Source organism: Pecten maximus, chromosome 14, assembly GCF_902652985.1.
Source record: "Pecten maximus chromosome 14, xPecMax1.1, whole genome shotgun sequence".
NCBI lineage: Eukaryota > Metazoa > Mollusca > Bivalvia > Pectinida > Pectinidae > Pecten > Pecten maximus.
In genome coordinates this window covers 22,479,270-22,495,707 of record NC_047028.1, presented here as the reverse complement: position 1 = coordinate 22,495,707, position 16,438 = coordinate 22,479,270, and the positions used below count along the sequence as shown (strand labels likewise).

At 35.8% G+C, this 16,438-nt stretch overlaps 1 protein-coding gene across 1 annotated transcript; it reads left to right on the top strand.

Moving 5' to 3' along the window:
- The first annotated feature begins 503 nt into the window (after positions 1–503).
- LOC117342479 (calmodulin-like) lies at positions 504–15,069 on the top strand. Its single transcript, XM_033904645.1, has 6 exons — positions 504–695; positions 11,176–11,362; positions 12,353–12,380; positions 13,369–13,515; positions 14,050–14,292; positions 14,729–15,069. Exons 2-6 carry the CDS (start codon positions 11,189–11,191, stop codon positions 14,752–14,754), a joined length of 618 nt encoding a protein of 205 aa, XP_033760536.1. The 5' UTR covers positions 504–695; positions 11,176–11,188; the 3' UTR covers positions 14,755–15,069.
- The last annotated feature ends 1,369 nt before the right edge of the window (positions 15,070–16,438 follow it).

The following is a 16,438-nucleotide window of genomic DNA, read 5'->3' as shown; positions in this document are numbered from 1 at the left end:
AACAGTACATTCACAGTAGGAAATTTAGAGTCCGCACATTATTCATACAACTTAGTGAAAATGGTATAATAATGTAACATTGGAAAGATACTGGTCATTCAGTGTTGTTTGTGTAATCAAAGTTCCAATTATACTGACGTTTACATATTAGTCGCCCTTGACGACATGCAATGGGCAGCGGCAAGTACGATTTTTCATCTATAGAATTGCAGTGATGATGATCGAGTAAGAAGAGTACTACATTACAGCCCATGACATCTTAGTGCATTCCACCATGTCATAGTTTTTGTTTGAGTCATATCCAACTGTGAAATTGTTTGGTAAAAAGTGAACAGAAAATACGGATACGTCATGAATGTCTGTGTAAGAACAGTCCCCAATGCCAGACTGATTCTTTGCCAAAAATTAAACAAAAATTATAATGAGTTTTATAGCAGCCCTGTCCAAAGGGTCACATGACGTAGAAAACCGGTGGGCAGTAAGACGCTGGAACAATGAGCTTTAGCCGAGAGGTGAATGTGCTGCCACTATTCACTAGGAGTTTAAAGCGAGCTGCGAATACTAACGGCGGTAGACAAAGAGCGCGGGAGACGTTGGACAGTAGCTAAGCGCTAGTATAGGGACCACCCAGGGATATCAGGCAAACGGCTCGTCAGTCTCCCACAGAACGCAAGGATAGTTCCGGACGGTGAAAGGTAGGCCTGATTGTTTTTATTCACATCAAATAAGTCATTACAATATTAAGTTATTAGGTATTATTATACACTACACAGAAATATACAAAACTGTTACTTTTCAGGGAGAGAAATTTTATTCAAAAATCGCGAGGATTTTTCTAAGTAGATTTTATACATAAATAGTGTAGAGTTTGCATTTAACTGGCGCGTTAGCTTCAACACTTTGTTAATTTGGTATATTTAAATTAGAAAAATAAAAGATTTTTTTTTTTTGTCACATTAACTTATTTGAATATCTCTTATAATTTTACTGTGTAACAATAAATGACTACTAGGGAGTTCCTTGATATTTAGATATGTGATATCAGAAAAATATAATAAAGTTAATATCACAGTAAAATATAATTAAAACCAATACTTATGTCCGAAACGTATCATGAATTTTCAGTGCAAGGTTTGTTTATTTCATTGGTACAAGCATCAAAAGTATTTTCTTTGGGAAACCTTTGTTGACCATAGTCAAACTTAATTGGTCACACTCTATACGTTGATTTTCTTTGGCAATGTACTTTATTTTAAATGTTTTTATTTTGGTGTATTCTTATTTTTGCGCAAAACCAAATTTTGAAAAAAGGGGAATGATTAATCAGCGAATCAAAAATGATTACCATAGAAACCAATATCAATAACAGCATATAACGGATTCATAATTTAGAGGAAAGCTTCCAGCGCAAAAATCGCTAAAATATGTCCGTTCACAATGTAAGCAGTATTAGCGAAGTATATTGATGTATATTTGACACACAAGCATAGCGAATGTCTCTTCCTTTGTTTATCCTAGTTTGATGACGTTATATCGTGCAGTTATAAAGTTTATCTTCTTTGATTGCGTATGTAAGTCTGCAGTATTTATTTTCTGTCTTACTATAATGAAGTTATAATTTTATTATGTAATTTGTCTTAGTCGCCATAGTAATTAAGAGGCTTCTTAATGGCATAACTAAGATAAAATCGTATTTTGCTCTATTTACTTTAGTATTACCATGGAGATCATCTTAATTAATTGAAGTAAATTTTCTATCATAATTCAAAAGCAAATGTTGATCATGAGTTTATTCTAATGTCATTATACAACAAGTGAAATGTATTTTGACTTAAGTAATATCATATCTCGACACGGCGTAGTATTTCATTTTGATGAATACTACCATTGTTTTGACTTAAATGACACTATACCTATATGATAAAGTTATATTTGGCTTGCATTTCACTTTTTTGAAGCATTTTATCATAGTGAATTTGGAACATTATACTCCCATAACGTACGAAGTTTAGTTAAGTTTTTTTTAAGTACATACGAAGTCTGATTCATTGTTCGTTGGTGGGGCAATGTTGTATAAACAAATCTTATTATAGAGATGAATAAGGATAAATTTACTGTAAACTGTGTTCCCTGGCATCTACCTTGCATACTTAAATTATTTGTAAGACATATACGTAGTACTAATTTTAAGAAATGGAAACAGTCAGAATATTTGGTAACTGAATTTTGTTCCTAGTTTTTTGCTTAGTAGGTTATGGAGTTTAGAGATCACGCGAGTGTTTTAGGGGGAGTACGTACTTAGACAAGTGTCGTTAAAGTCAAAGCACTTTGTTATTTGAAGGTGAAATATCGTTTCTGGTGTTTGGAATCTATTAGCCTGTAACAGATTTATCACTGTTGTAAACTCCTCCACTAAATCTCCTAGACATAGCTTACATTTCCAGACAAAAAAATCAAAATCGTTCTTTATTGGATTTCTGTCGGTGTGATCGCTACAATTCCGGTATGGACTTCCATCAATGTGTCGTGATACAGCAAGGAAACAAATTGTCGCCGATACACAGTCATCTGTTTATTGGAACTTCATACTAACTCTAGGCTACGCGGTACTGTTCAACTAAGAATATAAGATTAATATTACTTATAGGGGTATCACAGAATAACTCAATCCACATGCATTAACGAATTCCCCATGACCAGGTAGCAGAAAAAAAGATATACCTTTACAGCTAATATCGGTTATAGTGTAATGATTAGACGATAATCTTAATTCCAGCATGTCGTGTCTGTGTGATGTTTACGTTATACAAATGAGTAAATAGGTTATTTATTTTAATTGTTGATAAACAATACAAAACAAATATGTACTCTCTTCAGCTGAAATATGTGTTTGTTTTATAATTTCGTTGGCCCGATATGACTCAAATTGTTGATATACCGTTAAACAATACAATTCATTGCATACTTTCCCTAACGTTGTACTCTCGTGCTTTGTCGTCTGATGTTAAATGCATCAATCTGAAATTCGGATTCAACATTAATGAAACCAGAGAACAGAATATTTGACACAGGTTAATGAATACACGGAAACATTATATTCGGGAATAAAAACGGCTTCTACAAATATCTGCCTGCCACTTTGACTTGATAAAAGACGCGAAATCGTAAAATTGAAATAGCAACGAGCACTATAGAACATAATTAAAATATGGATACTTAAACCACATAATGGAATATTTGCTAATTAATTACGAACATAAAAAAAGATAAGAATACACTATACATACGAAATAGTATCCCTTATATACAAGTTTTATTAACGCTGGATTCTTTTCCCGTAGGGACTATTTTGTGTCTACTCTTTCTTTCTGCGCAATGTTTTTCCCTTTTGTTGTCTTTTAATAGCTGCGACTATGGTTGTTAAGAGAGCGATACTGATAAAAGCTAAATAGAAGTATAACACATGATAACACGGTGTGGTCACTTTTAGAAAAAAAATCCTCGCATGCAATTAATACTGAAAACTAATTAACTAATTAGTAGTGCCATGACATTAGTGCATTAGCACAGTAACCGCCCTGTCAACAAAACAAGACAAATGTTAGCGTCAAATTTTGAGCACAATATCAAGATAATTCATATCATAACAATATACGCAACGACAACATACATCATATAAACAATAGTCGATTGTCGGCGACTTCATACATTCAGCAAAAAAAAAAACCGCACAAACTTTGTCAATACACAGAGTCTACCGATATGTTGAAATGCAAAATTAACAACGTTTTTCACATTTTACAAGCACTGACATGCACATCAGCCTATATTGTATATCTCCTTCCCTTTCAAAAAAAAAGCAGAATGTAGTATGTTGGGGAAACCTGCACAAAGCTAAACATCACAATCAACAACCACCATTGCTCCATTTACGCATTTATGCCATTCGTCCACTACTTTCACTTCGCTGTATCCATATATGATCATTTTTTGAGACGAAACGTCTATAAACAAATTGGCATATTCACGCGCGGGAACTTTTCAAGTGCCTTTGCCGTTGGTCACATAGCGTTCTATCATAGAATATGGCTCTGTACATGTCACGCTAGCATTCGGCCTTCGGTCTTCGTCAGCCGAAGGGTTCATAGTTGTTTTTTTCAACTGCTATCGAAAATATTACTCTTACTGTATCTTATTGTATTTTATAGTATTGTTTATATATCATGTGAATGTATTGATATTCTTTGTACCTTGATAAAGGGGCGGATTGCCCCGAAAATTTGAGATTGTTCATGTCCACTCTGTTGGAATTAGTTCTTTGCCCGATATTAGCATTTCAAGTAATACGTATCCTGCCGTCATACCATTGCAAGGATCCAATGTTATCCAGGAAATTACCATTTATATTACTTCTTTGATTCATATAAACAATAGATATCTTCTTACATTTTCAATTTTGAATCAGATGCTGATAGGTCTACATTTGATCACGTTATACTCCATTTGATGTAGAATTGCGCTATGCGACATTGATGGAAGATCGTATTGCTCGCACATGTGAGTGTTCTGTGCCGATGCGTAATTTCAGCTAATAAGATTTTTTGTCGAATATCTATCCACCAAATTGCGCGAGAGCTGCAATGCGATGTTTGACCAGATATGACGTTTTGGGGAATTTTACGAAATAAGATGCCATTTCAGCCTTTGTCGATACTGTTTATCTTCGCTCCATAAATCATTACATCGATAGAAAAAACCAAGTGTCATAATTGTATAATATCACCAGTCCTCTGTATACGCAAGGTTTACCATGACGTCAAAACAAGGACAGCTTCAACGATAAAATCAACGTACAAACGGCAAATATACAACGAAAAAATACGCAAGTACAGCTAAAAACAAACGTTATTTCATAAAGGTTTCATTGCATAACATATATATGAACATTACATACTAGATATGTTTGAATCTTGGCAATATTATCTAATATTGCGCATGTAATATTTGCGTATATTCAATTAGTCATTTAGTTTAAAGCTACAAGGTACCCGCAATTTTAGAACTTTGTAGATATAACTGTAATTAGTATTTACCTAAGTACCTACCAACGAATTGAAAGTCTATTTTTTAATTACATGTATATATATTTATAATAAACATTGACAAAGTCAATGTCATTCCTGATCTGGTATAATGATATAATTTAAATAGGCGCAAGATTTGTGCATTAAAGGTTTGATAACTCCGATTTTTGTTACACTATAACAGCTGTTAAACATTTGGAGAACGAATAAAACACCAACAATAAGACATTTTCAAAATATTCATACTATTATCATTTTCAATGCTAATAGCAACAACGTGTAAGTTTTAATCATCGAAAAAATTATCAAAATCATTATATATCCTTTTTTTTCTAAAAAACAAAAAACGAAAACAAAAAAAAACTATTTTTTTCTTTGGTGGCCCAAAACAAATCCAAACAAGTACTTGAGCCTGACCCTGACTAAGCAAATGCTACCTTTATAAAAAAAAAAAAAAACACCAGACTTTTCTTGGACCAACACTATACCCCCAAGGTAGCGTTAAAGCAGTCGTTTAAGTTCTATGACAAGTATTAACTTCGGACAACATTGGTAAAATTTGACAGTCAGGAACTTTGGGTAAAGAAAGGGTGATTAAAATAAAAGAAGTAGGTTCCTTGTTGAAGCATCTGTTGCTATCAATGCTAGCTTGCGATGTAGTAAGAAATGAGCTCAGTAGTATCTGAATACTGAAGGTGAGAATATGCACACGCCTCCATGTTGCATAAGGATAACGGAACGTCCTCTGAAATTTTAGTGTCTTCTTGTTGAAGAGAGTTTAACTGGATTTTACTTTAACGGAAATATTACGATGGATTTCAACAAAATATATAATCTTGTGTAGAGTGCGGCAACCACCTGCTTGCCTTCTTCAGCCCTAATTGTGGTCAGAAATTAAAAGAACTACAAAAATTAATCTGGCGTTGGATTCAGTCGTGCTACTCCGGGATAAATCGAAGGCCACATGACTAAAACCCGGTTTTGATTTGTTGGTTCCGTTGCAGTGCAGTATCCTTTAATGAAGGTTTTCAATCGTTTTGTTAGCTCATTCTTCACTTTAGGTCGTTTACTTCCCTTTTTTATGTGTCTCTGTATTAGACTGCGTCACTTCCATGCTTTTGTTTTCATCAAAGGTATATAAGCTTCACCTTGCTTTCGTCGCCTTTTTCCAAGTGCGACCTCAATCACGGTTAATCTGCTTCTACACAGTCATAATCGCTTTACACCATAAGTTGGTGATGAGTGCTTCTCATCGAATCAATTATCCACTGTGTCACTGCTAAACAGCTACTCATTCCTTGACCTCGAGGAATTTATAACGACGTCAATATCAATCGCACTATTAACGTTCAGATTGAGAGATTTGACATTCAAAACCTCCCTATTTTTCCATCGTTTGAGGGGTTTAAGTGTTCATGTTCAATGAGTTCGTCCGTTTATCGTCGAGTTATAAGTATATTTTGGCCTGAAGAACCAAGTCTAAGAACGCTCAACGTAGAATATTTATCAAAGTCACACACCTATGTTGTAGACAGTAAAACATTGAAGAGATTATCAAAATGTGAAAAAAAATAATCTTAAACCATTAAGATACGGTTTCATCGGCGAAATGATAACGGCTCCCGGTAAACCTTTTCAGCTCTGGGAAAAGGAGTCCATGATATGGGCCAATAGAATTAACAACAAAGGAGATAACCCTTGATATGGATCATTCCGTCATATATCTCAATAGCTTAGGGATAGCATTTCAAGTGTTCATACAAGTTCCCCATCCGCTTCTGCGATGATGAGGAAGCCACAACGTGTAACATTGTAATTTATAGTCTGCTTCCCTAAAAGGATAAGGCGAAAAATAAACAGCAGTATGCCATGTTAATTACGGATTGAAATGAAGATAGTTTATGTAAATATATCACAAAAATACGGAGTTAATTCTAAATGATAATGTTGATAAGGGTTCACTCTAGTTTTTGGGGTTTGTTTGCGAACTTATGATGAAACATATATTCAAATTCATCGTTATAATTTAGGTTACGTTACAAAAGTCCCTCTTTTCTCTTAATTATTACGACGCTGTGTCAACCAATCAATAGCGTAGTCATTTTTACGTTTTGGGCTGACTACAGAAATGTTCAAGCCAATGAAAATGTTTGCTACAAGCAAGATTAAATATAAGGAGTTAATACCCAAAGGCTGATAGTAAACAACACAGAAAAGGGGGCGGGAGGTGGCAAACAAAATACACTCACTGAAATTAAATTTAACTCATATTTGATAACATATCTTGATACGTTATTCGATTAAATTCATTTAACAAATTTTGTTTAAGCAACTGGTATGAAACGTAAAGTTTCAAAACAATGTAAATGAGTTAAAAATAATCTGAGAAAAAAAGAAATATATAAAGGATAGGTATCTTCTGTTTTATCGCGGTTTCATCCGTCACATAATTCTTTGTTAAATCTAGCCAATGTCACGCTCTCAAACTGAAAACAGGGACGATGACAAACTAAAAACATCCAACTTCATATCGTATTTGGAAATACATTTTTGGTTCGTGAGATGATGACGATAACCAACAAATCATCAATGTAGTTTTCATCAGCCACCATCACTACAGGCTTTACAAACTGCTGTAGGTGTACATGTGTCTGCCCTTGAGGTATATTCCCCATTAAGACTTTTTTTATTTTGGCAGGAGTTACATACCGCATAACAGAAATAATGGATTTGCTGGTAGAAATACAGAATATTTTTCCTGATTACACGTATTAAATATTATTAAATGAACAATCAAATATCCGAAAAGGAGGAAAACACACTGCCATATGGTTTTTTCAGCATATAATATCCTCCCACCCCATCCCATCCCCCCTGTGCGCTGTTCCCTGTGTTGCGATGCTCTCTGGTTCATATACACAAATGCACTTCCATGCATTTTAGCGGTAATCTTATTTTTGCAGTTTTCACACTAAAAGCATTACGCTTAATTATGCTTGTGGCTAATTGCACTCTCTGTATATCGTACGGTAAGTATTTTGGCTCCATAATCATTGCGACAATATGTTACGTAAGTATGCGCTAGAAATTAAGTATTATATATTGTAAACATATATATCTTGGCGGTTATATTATCTTCGCGGTAGTAGTGGTGCAATGTGAACTACTATGCATCCTATACGTCAAGATATATCTTATATAGCAAATAGTGTAGGTGGGCTAATTCATCATGTCGATAAGTTGTTTTAAAGCGTATTAATACACCAGTTTGAGGGACACCTTAACTGTTTTGAAACACAGAAATAAAAAGAAAGCTCTATGTTTATTTCTGTTTCGAAACATATATATCAGAGAAATTTCTCTCTCGAAAACTAGACTTCCCAGACAATGAAATTAAGGTCCTGATCACAACAAAAAAAAGACCTGAGACGACCGAGAATTAGAGCAAGAGGTAAACTTAATTGAAGGGTCCACGGCTGTAGGAGTTCATTTCTATAGCTATTTTTAAACCGCTCGGTCATTATTAAGTTAATAGTGGTGGCACAGTGTCTTTTCAGCAATTGTAGGTGTGTAAACATTTCTGTTAATAGTCAAAAAGACGTCACTCGAAGATCTCACCTGCCCAGACTGACGTAGCGCCTTCATGTAATGGAAATGGATGAGTGCTCCAAGCAATTCGGAATGCATGCACGAAAGTTTATTTCTTAGGTCAAATGCCGATAGTCATAGTCAGGAAAAAACATCGATTCTGCTCCTATTCTGCTCCAGTCGGATCGCATGGCAATGGCTTCTTACACCCATCCAATTCCATTTACGTACAGAGCACGTTACTTACAGCCACCCGCGGGTCAGTTTGTCCCAACAGGTGTCGAATAGCCCGGCCGATGGAGACCAGATCACACCCCATGGTGTAATGAATCGGCAGGCCTGAGTAATGCGTATGATAGCCACAGAAGCTATTCTATAGATACGATCATTTCTCCCATGACACCGTCTTATTTATCATTCTTGTTTACGGAGCGATTTGAAATGGTTCTGTAATGATCGTCTAGGCCTGAGTAATATCCAAATGGTCTGTCTACACGCCGGTAATTGTTTACAGACAACGCAACTGCAATGAACATCCGTCAGGGATGTGTCAGTGCTTGTTTCCAAGCACTGATAATAATAATGTTATGATATATTCCCTTTCATAATAAAAATCCTCTATATTTCATGTTTCATCTAGCCATCAGAATAAAAAATCTTATATGTGTGAACTGAACACTTCTAGTTACTATATTTTAGGTTGATATTGGTGATCCTATTTATCTCCGAAAATGTTACCTAAATATTTGTGACATCCACTAGTCCTGTTTTGTTTTTAAGTAAGGTGCATGTATACACAGAAGATGTCACTATCCGTCGTTCCTCGTGCTGTTTCTGTATTTCCCATTTCTGGATAGTTGCATGCCTCCTTCCAATACCTATGGTGTTAACAGGTCCTTGCTGACTTGATATCTAAGGTCTAGTTACCGAGATTCCTATGTCAGATGCCGGTTGATGAAGACCATGGAAAGGTTTTACCGTCAACATCAGTATCGCATTTGTACTATTCTATACCTCTTAGTTCTGTCATCACCACACTAGTTCTCATTGAGAGGATGTCACTTAACCCGGATTAACATTGAGGGTGTCGTAGTGAAACAGAAGACGCTTATCCATCGGGTCACCTGGTCTTGTACTAGTTCAAGGGTATCCATGCTTATGTATAATATATTCAGTTCGTAGATTCTTCCTTTTATCGATTTAGAATTACAGTGCATAACCATTGTTATGCATGCTTATATTCTCTATTGTTCTTGCAGGTAATGAATTTTATCCTCCTTAGTCTTCTCTGTCGGTTTTTACATTCCCATTGTCTGTCCGTGGACATGCTGTTATATATTCCATTTCACTGAGTTACAGATAATGTTAACAACCTCGATATCAATCACATATCACATCAAAACTGTCACCTACGACTACCATCACATTTGATAGAGAACATAGATTTGCTAATCTACGACAGCTTTATTTTACGCTTTATATTCGTCCTGTGGCTCCCTTTGCTTCTACATTTCAATACTGTTTTGCATTTTTCTCAAAAGTGATCTGGATGTTTTTGTATTCCTGTGGCACTTAAAGTCATGTTTTAATGAGATGATGTTGAAACTCTTAATCAATTTTATGATAAATTCCAGAACTTATGAATGACCTACTCAAACATTCTGGAACTATATCCCAAGCTATCATAATATGTACCTATGGAACAATGGAAAACACCTATTTTGATACATGTGGATTATTTAATTACGTCACCTACCTTCAATTATATCTATTTCCTTAGATACATTATAAAAAATAACGCACAACTATATACGTTCTGGATATAATGTATAGTTCAGTGTCTTAACAGAGCATGTTATTTATTATTATGTCTATTTGTTTCAAGAGTCAAGAAGTTTTATTTGAAGTTGCATATTAGGGCAACATTATAACATTAGGACTGTAGTTCTGTTCCTGATTTATTTTCCAATTTTGATAACAACGAATCATCTCGTTGTTTTCAGACTGATTATGCCACAATATACCCTACAACATTAAACATCAGATTGATAGCGGTTATTTACGGAATTTTCTGTTTGTTTGTTTGTATGTTTGTTTGTTTGTTTGTTTTGGGGTATTTTTTATCTTTATTTGATATTTCATGTTTTAAAGTGTATTTTCAAAGCATCTCCAACTGAACGGCACACTTGATGATAGGGACATCATTCAGTTGTTTCGTCTTTCTAGGACTTGTCTGTGATGTGAGGGACATCATAATGCTGTTTGTACTTCTATGACTCGACAGTTATGATTTGAACCTAAAGCCTACGAGGCGAATTTTCAATATTGGTTTTCAGAGAGGCGAACAAATATGTATTGTGCCAATATTCAAATGTGACATCAAATTTGCTTTTCCTAAATCGTGTTGAAAACAGGTGCATATCACAATAATATCATTTACTTTACGTAGTAGCACATTGAAGTTTTCAACAATTTTGTAACTCATGCTTTATTGTCTCCACAGATATAGAAACAAGATGCAGACCTGGATCTACTGGACAGTGGTGGTCACACTAGTCATTCTTCAGCAGACGATGGCCACCACCTTGACCAACCTCTTCAACAAAGGTGTCCTCAAAGGATTGGAGAAATTACGTAAAAGACAACAGCATGATCCGGAACCGGCGTCCGTCTTTCCTTCCGTCAATCAGGTACTAGTATCTAATGCACGTTCTTCCAACACGTGTCTATTGTTCCTTCAATTAATTATAGAAATGCACGTCACGTTTTGGTCATTCTTTCCCTAGTGTGAGTTAAGTTAGTACGGAAAAGTCTAAGATTAGATGTTGTAAAATTTGCATCACATCCATTTCGTTCGGGATAATTCAAATGCTTATGACAGTAAGTGAAGTTTTAGACAAAACTAGCAATTTAAGAACTCAATATCGGCGATAAATGCTACGTAAATCCTTTTTGCGTCAAATATAAGGATCAGGCAGAATTTGTATGTCCTATCAACTGTGAGAGACGGCCTTGTCTCTTTGTTTGTGCTTAGCGTATATAACAGCTTATGTCTATGAGTATTTAACCCGGTGTAATGTTAAACAACGGAAGGGACCTTACGGGAAATGGAACCATGGTTCCTTTTTAACGTTGAAAATGAAAACGGGTAGCCGTGTGGAGATCTGACACTCCAGTTGAAAACGAAACCTGGGCGAGGATCGGTTCTCCTTGTGCAGACCGTTGAAAACTGACCATTAAAAATTAATCCTTTCAAATTCTTCCGTTCATATTTGTTCAATGATACACATTGCATGAGAACTTTTTGGATAGCAGTTTAATGAACGTGTTAGCAGTAGGTCACTGTGTATAAGGGCTTTTCAAATATCCCATCATCTTTGATCACGTGAAAATGTAAGAAATTATTGTGGATCCCTTTTAGCATAGCATTATCTTATAAATTGTCAATTCAGTATAGGAAACATGGATTGCGGTAATGTTTGAATTATTCTTTGTATAATTTTTTTTTTTTTTTCCATTCGTGGTTTCAATGTATCTTGGTTGATTCATGGTTCACATTTTCAACGATTACTTGTCTTAATTCATTGAACCGCTGAACCCGCGAAATAACCATTTATTACACAACGATGTTATAACATGACAAAAGAATGCAATATACACGATTTTTTTTTTTTTTTCAGATTTGCTTTGGCCTTGATCAGCTAGAAGGTAAATATTGATTGTTATAAATCCTAAATCCGTTCACCAAAGAAACGATTTTGTTAAAAACTTTAGCCAATATTTATGTGAAAAGGTTGAAGTGTCTCGGATGCAATATTGGTTTCCAATTAGCGTATATTTCTAATTGGGTGGTCGGGTGCCACAATGGTACGATGCTTGCTTTTTACCCAGGCGACCGGGTTTCGATCTTCGATCGGGCATTTTGGATTTGACTTGGTTTATTTTGTTGAACGTCCCATTAAAAGCCAGGGTCATTTAAGGACGTGCGAGGTTTGGCGGTCGAGGGAAGCCGGAGTACCCGGAGAAAAACCACCGACCAACAGGTGGAGGGCAAGTGTCGGGACACCTTAACCACAGCGGCCCCTGTTCGATCGGACATAAAAAAGTTATGGGTCACCTGCCCGATAACGTGGGATTTTTCTCCGGGTACTCAGGTTTCCCACTGTAGAACCCTTCGCGCCCTTCCATCCGGGCTAATAAGCGTAATTAATTTAAGTTGATATAACTGTTTTGTTTTGATGTTGTTGTTTTTGTTGTTGTTGTTGTTTTGTAAAATACAATTGTAAATAAGATTTACAATAAGATTTACAATTTTAATTGGTATATTAAGCTTACATAACTAATTGTTATTGACTAAACACGGTGGCATTGTCTTTCCACATTATACGTGTACCAGAACTACATTTACCCAGTATTAACCAAATGTCTAAGTCAAAGAGGACTGCTGTTTGTTGAAATTGTGAAACGAAATATATATAATAAGGATGAAACAAAAGACTCAAGATATTAGCATCGTTCGATACAAATAAGAATTATGTACAGTGGAGCCTAAGATTGGTTAGAACTTACGTTCAATGTTTTAATATTGTTTTAGAAGATTTTATTCTATCCTCGAAAATAGCGATAGAGAGAAAAAACCTTGAAAATAACTTATTATAGTACCTCCACTGAATGTTACTTTCGTTTTCGCCCTTAGCTTACAAGGATCAATTTTCCACTTTCATCGACCACAACAACGACGGCAAAGCTTCGTTTGACGAAATCAAACACTACCTCCAGAAATACAACAACAAGGTCACGGACGATCAAGTCCGGAGCTTCCTCCTCCGGCGGGACACCAACGGTAAGATCGTATGTACATGAACAAGGTCGTGAGCTTCCTCCTCCGGCGGGACACCAACGGTAAGATCGTATGTACATCCGCAACATCACAACAGCGAACATGAACAAGGTCGTGAGCTTCCGTCTCCGGCGGGATATGTACATGTATACTCCGGTAACATCACTATAAGCATTCTGATATATCGGAGTTACTTCCCTTCGTTTCACTCTCGATATTGCAGGTTGAATCTGTTTACAATGTTTTATTGTTATTGATCAGAAGTTCGCCAATTGTGGTTTCGCAAATGTATCGCAAAGTATTTTTCATCAGATTATCAGAAACATTTGCATGATTGACGTATGCGTTTTTCAAACACCTCTAAAAGAGGATGGAAGTTTTTTATTTATTTTTTTAATTCGTCGTCATCATCAAACGTAAAACAAAACCACTTAAAGAATCTGTTTCTGGGTTAAATATACCGCTGCTGTTTCAGAGATGAACAAAATGATCCATGCATTTGCATCATACAATAATATCATATTCATATACCTGTAGGTGATGGAGAGGTGGACTTCATCCCAGACTATCTGACCGAGATGGCCACGCCTAACTACAGCGCCACGACGGCCCGAGAATGGTTTGATCTGGAAGATGCCGACCAGGACGGTTATGTCACCAAAGACGAACTTATTGCCATCGCGCGCAACATCGGTATGAGTCCCGAGAAGGCTGAGGAGACAGCAAATGGGTACTACATGGGTGCAGACACCAACGGGGATCGACAACTCGACTGGAAAGGTACACGAAAAGACTACAGTATTGTCTGACATGATGTTAGGGGGAAAGCCGATGAAAGAAGGGTGCAACTGCGTAGTGTTGGATAAAGAATAGGAAACAAATCACAATTTTTCACGTTTTGTTTTGAGCTCTTAAGGCTCTATTATTAACAAATTGCAATTCAAATTAATTGTTAAAATCACAATATTAATCATTAGAAGTTAATATTTCAACATTTGATCACATTATATATATTCATTGCACGATCAAAAAGTTAGACTGGTTCTCATTCATTAGTTCTCTACTCTTTGCCAGGGCGAGCCGCATGGCCTGCGATCAATATATATATATATACACTCACAAAACATACGCAAGGGAGACAACTGAGAAGGGTACCAGTCTAACAGATATTATATGTTATAAAAAACAATAACAATATAATTCTCTCTATTTTCAGAGTATTCGTCTCTATTTGCGGAGTAAATGCAGCGTCCCGGAGGTCCGTGTCTTTAGCACATATCTGAGGACTTATTAAATTACATCATTGATTATGAACTATTTTATCACTCATTAATGTTGTGTTATTGTTGTACAGTCTGAACACCGTGTCGTTTTGTGTGACGTCATATGTGGACGGAGCCCTGGGAAGTGTCACGTGATGGCTAAAGATACTTGTGTGTTTACTCTGCTGGGCGGTTTTTGTACATAGCATGCCTTATTCTCTGTTAAATCATATACAGTATGTTGAAATTTGACTTTCGAAATCGAATAAAATTAATAAATAATTTTCAATTTAAATTGTATTTCGGGTATGTTTCAATAAATATGTATGTTCCGTCAGGACAAACGCACGTGTATTACATCAACAGTCCCAAGGTTCGATTTGATTTGAACGAATTTTAGTGTTTAGATACAACTGGATAGGACACAAGTTAATTTAAGCTAATTAAAAACTAATGCATGGCACATTCTAGCTACACATCAAATACACGTCACTTATCCATTGTCCACTAAAACATATATTTCGTTAATCCTCCATCGGGTCACTCCTGAACTTTATAGGTTCCTAGATATCAGACATACCAGTCAAAGGTTCTACATCAAAATATTTCGGGTTATCAAATTTGCCAGTGAAGTTTAGAGAAATGTCTAATTATGAAAAGTCTTACTTTTTAAACACAAATAAAAACACGTTACAAAAACCAAAGTTCAAAACTTACCAATCAGAAAGCTCGATATCAATTTAAAGAACACGGATACGAATCGATAGCATCCCAATGGATTTGTGGCGTATGAAAGGAATTATAAATATGTATTATTCTTGTAGCTACTAAGGACACTACAATCTCGGCCCCCATCGGCTGGGCCATACTGGCCAGCTATCGCAATATATCATCTGTATTGACAGAGTGAAAGAAGGGAGGTAACTCCGATATATCACAATGACACACTCGTTAAAGATACCAAAATATTAGCTACATTCGTGAAATAAATATACTTTTATTGCATTTCATTAGCGAGGACTAGATCTGGAATACTTATCTACATACCAGAGTTCTAGAGATCTAAGAAAAGACGTTATTCAAATATGTAGTAAGACAATTCAGTATTGCAAACTTCTAGAATTGTAAAACCACTTGTTCTTTCTTTTTTCTCTTCTTTTTGGATATAAAATACCATGTTGACGATGACCTGTCGCCATGATGTCCATGAGGATATTGGTACAGTATAAGGGAGATTACTCTCACAGCGACTAAAGAGAAGAGACGAAATCAGAATACGAATTTCTATTAGAGCTGAACTGTCGGTGGTTCTGTACATGCTGCAGAGCGACGGTTAAAAAATCGTATACCAAGATTTCAAGATAGAGGGACGATTCAACGAGCTTACGGCCGATTTCGAGGAGAGAATAACAGTGCTTGAAGAAAGTAGGGGAAGTTCGCTATATGACGACACCAGGGTTCGTAAAATTATTCAAGAGATATAACGGACGAGAATCAAACAGTAACAACAACCGAAAGAGGTATTCACTGAAATGAATGAACGAAAAACGTGGGAAATCAATATGATTATATTCAACACCAAAGAGAGTGATTCGAATGATTCGAACAATCAGGAATTCCGAAATTAACGCTCGTGATTATCTTATACTCCTACCCAAATATCT

Excerpts from the sequence above, each read along its gene's own strand:
- LOC117342479 (XM_033904645.1), top strand. The coding sequence starts at position 11,189 with ATGCAGACCTGGATCTACTGGACAGTGGTGGTCACACTAGTCATTCTT. Across the intron at positions 12,381-13,368 it reads TGGCCTTGATCAGCTAGAAG|CTTACAAGGATCAATTTTCC; the intron begins GTAAATATTGAT and ends TTTCGCCCTTAG. Across the intron at positions 14,293-14,728 it reads TCGACAACTCGACTGGAAAG|AGTATTCGTCTCTATTTGCG; the intron begins GTACACGAAAAG and ends CTCTATTTTCAG.